This window comes from Egretta garzetta, unplaced genomic scaffold, assembly GCF_000687185.1.
Source record: "Egretta garzetta isolate BGI_Z169 unplaced genomic scaffold, ASM68718v1 scaffold204, whole genome shotgun sequence".
NCBI lineage: Eukaryota > Metazoa > Chordata > Aves > Pelecaniformes > Ardeidae > Egretta > Egretta garzetta.
The window spans coordinates 786,853-789,401 of NW_009259424.1; the positions used below are offsets into that span (position 1 = coordinate 786,853).

At 42.3% G+C, this 2,549-nt stretch overlaps 1 protein-coding gene across 1 annotated transcript in view; it reads right to left on the reverse strand.

Annotated features, from left to right (window-relative positions):
• CCAR1 (cell division cycle and apoptosis regulator 1) overlaps nt 1-2,232 on the reverse strand; it is a 30,854-nt gene extending 28,622 nt beyond the window's left edge. Inside the window, 1 exon segment of the mRNA XM_009636987.2 lies at nt 2,058-2,232. Within this exon segment, the coding sequence (XP_009635282.1) occupies nt 2,058-2,130 (73 nt within the window). The 5' untranslated portion in view covers nt 2,131-2,232.
• Nucleotides 2,233-2,549: the final 317 nt, after the last annotated feature.

Below are 2,549 nucleotides of genomic sequence, written 5' to 3' on the forward strand. Positions count from 1 at the left end.
CAGGAATAGGAAAGGACTGCATAGAAGGACACAAGGAGCTAAACACCTTCAAGGGGTACCGGAGAGAAGATACTACAGTGAGGTGGAGGGCGCTAGGAACATGAAGGACAACAGAACTAGCACAGGAAGAAGGCAAAAGCGCAACCAAGTGTTAGTCTTTAATGGCTCTCACGTTTGAGTCGGGTGCTGCTAGATCAGATGAACAGCTAAAAATCCCTGGAGATACTGTCCTCGTTGAGCAGGTAAAAAAAACCTCTCACAGCAACTGATGCTGACTAGTCCTATCCCAATTAAATTTTGCACTTCATTTAATTTAAGGAGGCTCAGAAGTAGGCTAACCAAAGGCAGAGTCATAAGAATAGGAAAACGGATAAGAAGTTGGCGTGTGCTTCTAGTGCCCTTGCTCCATCCACCTCTTCTCCAGGGCCCCCTTCTGGTCCCAGCTCAGCGTGGGCTAAGATGGCTGCCAGCTCCTCCCCTTCAGCAGGTTTTATCCTCTGAAAGAGGACATGGAGCTGGCCCTCAGTCTTCCACCACTATTTCTGATGCACTAGCTGTCTCATCAGCCAAGATATCAAGAATACTCCAGCCCAGATGCTGCCATCCTTCGATCGCTCCAAGGTATCACCCAGTCAGACACAAGAGCCAAAAGCGAATCCCAAAAATCCCAAATCCCTTTCCAGCTGTTAAGCAATTTCTTACAGAAGCAGAATAGTGCCATTTGGATAAGGGAAGTATGAGCTGTTCAGAGAAACAGTGCAAAACTGCTTGTAGGCAGCTGGTTAGGTACAGCAAGAGTTTAGGTAGAGAGTGGGACTGAATGGGCACAGAGGAAAAGGAAAAGGCAGACTGGGAGAGAGTACTGTGAAACACATGGGGGGAGGCAGCAGTTCCCTGACAACGTACACTCAGACTGGACCAGTGCTCAAAGTAAAAACTGGAGATGAAGGAGTCTTTTCCGGAAAGAATACTAAGTCAGGACAAAGATTTGTTCCCCCCTCGCCCCCAAGACGCACACCTCCCAAGAACAGCAGGCATTCCCAACTTTTGCTAAGCTCCTGTAAAATCACTGACAAAGGAGTTATGCCACTCAACTTTACCTCAAACTAGAGCAAGATGCAAAGGACAACTGCAAAAACCACACAACTCCTTAGAAAAGACAACTCTTCAACACGGTTACTGCCTGTGCTCGCATTCTGACAATCTGAATCCTCAAAGTACCACAGCTTTGTTGAAGCCTTTTCACATCAGACAATAAAACTATAATATTTAGGAAACACTTTGTATTCAAGAAGAGAAAAAGGTGGCCCAGAACTGGAAACGGAAGCACCAAGGTTCACCACGCAGCAAGCTTCACATTCTTGCCTCAAAACCTTTTATGCTATAAAATAATGTGAAACATGACAATCTAGCCAGCTAGGTTTTAAAAGACACTAGCCTGCGATTAAATAAGGCTTTTTGGCTAAATCAAAGGAAACCTTCTATCATTATCAGGGCGATACCTTTGGTTACAGGGATCCTTGAGTTCTAACTTGGCATTAAAAAAAATAGAATATACCCCCTCCCCATCCAAGCAGCAAATTTCAGAGACCTCTTCACTATGTGAAGTACGTCCAATATATTAGTAAAGGCAAAATACTTTGTAAACATTGATTTAGGCTGCCCGGGAAATGAAACTCAGGCAGCACTTAAAAAATCGGTAATGCCTTATTAGTGCTGTTATTATTTAATCTAGAGCAATGCAATTTGGTGAAAGGTAATTTGATTTACACATCTTAGGGTATGAGTAACTTAGTATCTTGTCTACTGACCAAGAGAATCAATAAAAATTCACCTGGAATTTTACTTATCGCCCCTTAAAAACCCAACCCAACAGCTAGTATTAGGCAATGATCTTTTATGTCTCTATTGTGTGGAAAAACTCCCAACTTAAATCATTTAAATAGAATTTAAATAAGTTAGTTAGCGTGGTGCCACTCTTAACTGCATACCCAACTACGGAATCTCCAAATCTACTAGATGTCAGGGTTCAAACATTAAGTGATATGTAAACTGACCTGGCTGAGATACTGCAGTGGCTGTAAACTGAGTAGCCCAAGGGGGATTCTTCTGTCCTCCAAACTGAGCCATGGCGAAAGGCAAAATCTCCTGGGTGTCTATCTTCTATAACTGCAATCTATTAAAATAAAGCGCAGCTACAATCTTTGAAACACATACCATCGGGCTAGCTTAATTCTGGGTCAAAAAAAAACCAAACAAAAAAAAAAAAACAAAAAAGTGTTGAAAGATTATCTTTACCCCCTAAACCTGGTGGGCAACACGCATCAGAAGCGGGAAACACAAAAAGTTGCGAGACAAGTTATTGTATTTTCCTAAGGCACGATCTCCGCCCTCCCCTTCTCAACAATGGGACTAACGCTATTTAAACACAAAAATGGATTCAAGTTTCCAGCGAAGGCTCAGGAAAAGGTGACTCTGCAGAACGAGGGAGTTTCATTTTTTTTTTTTTTTTTTTTTTTTTTTGTCTTTTTTTTTTTTTCTGGGACACC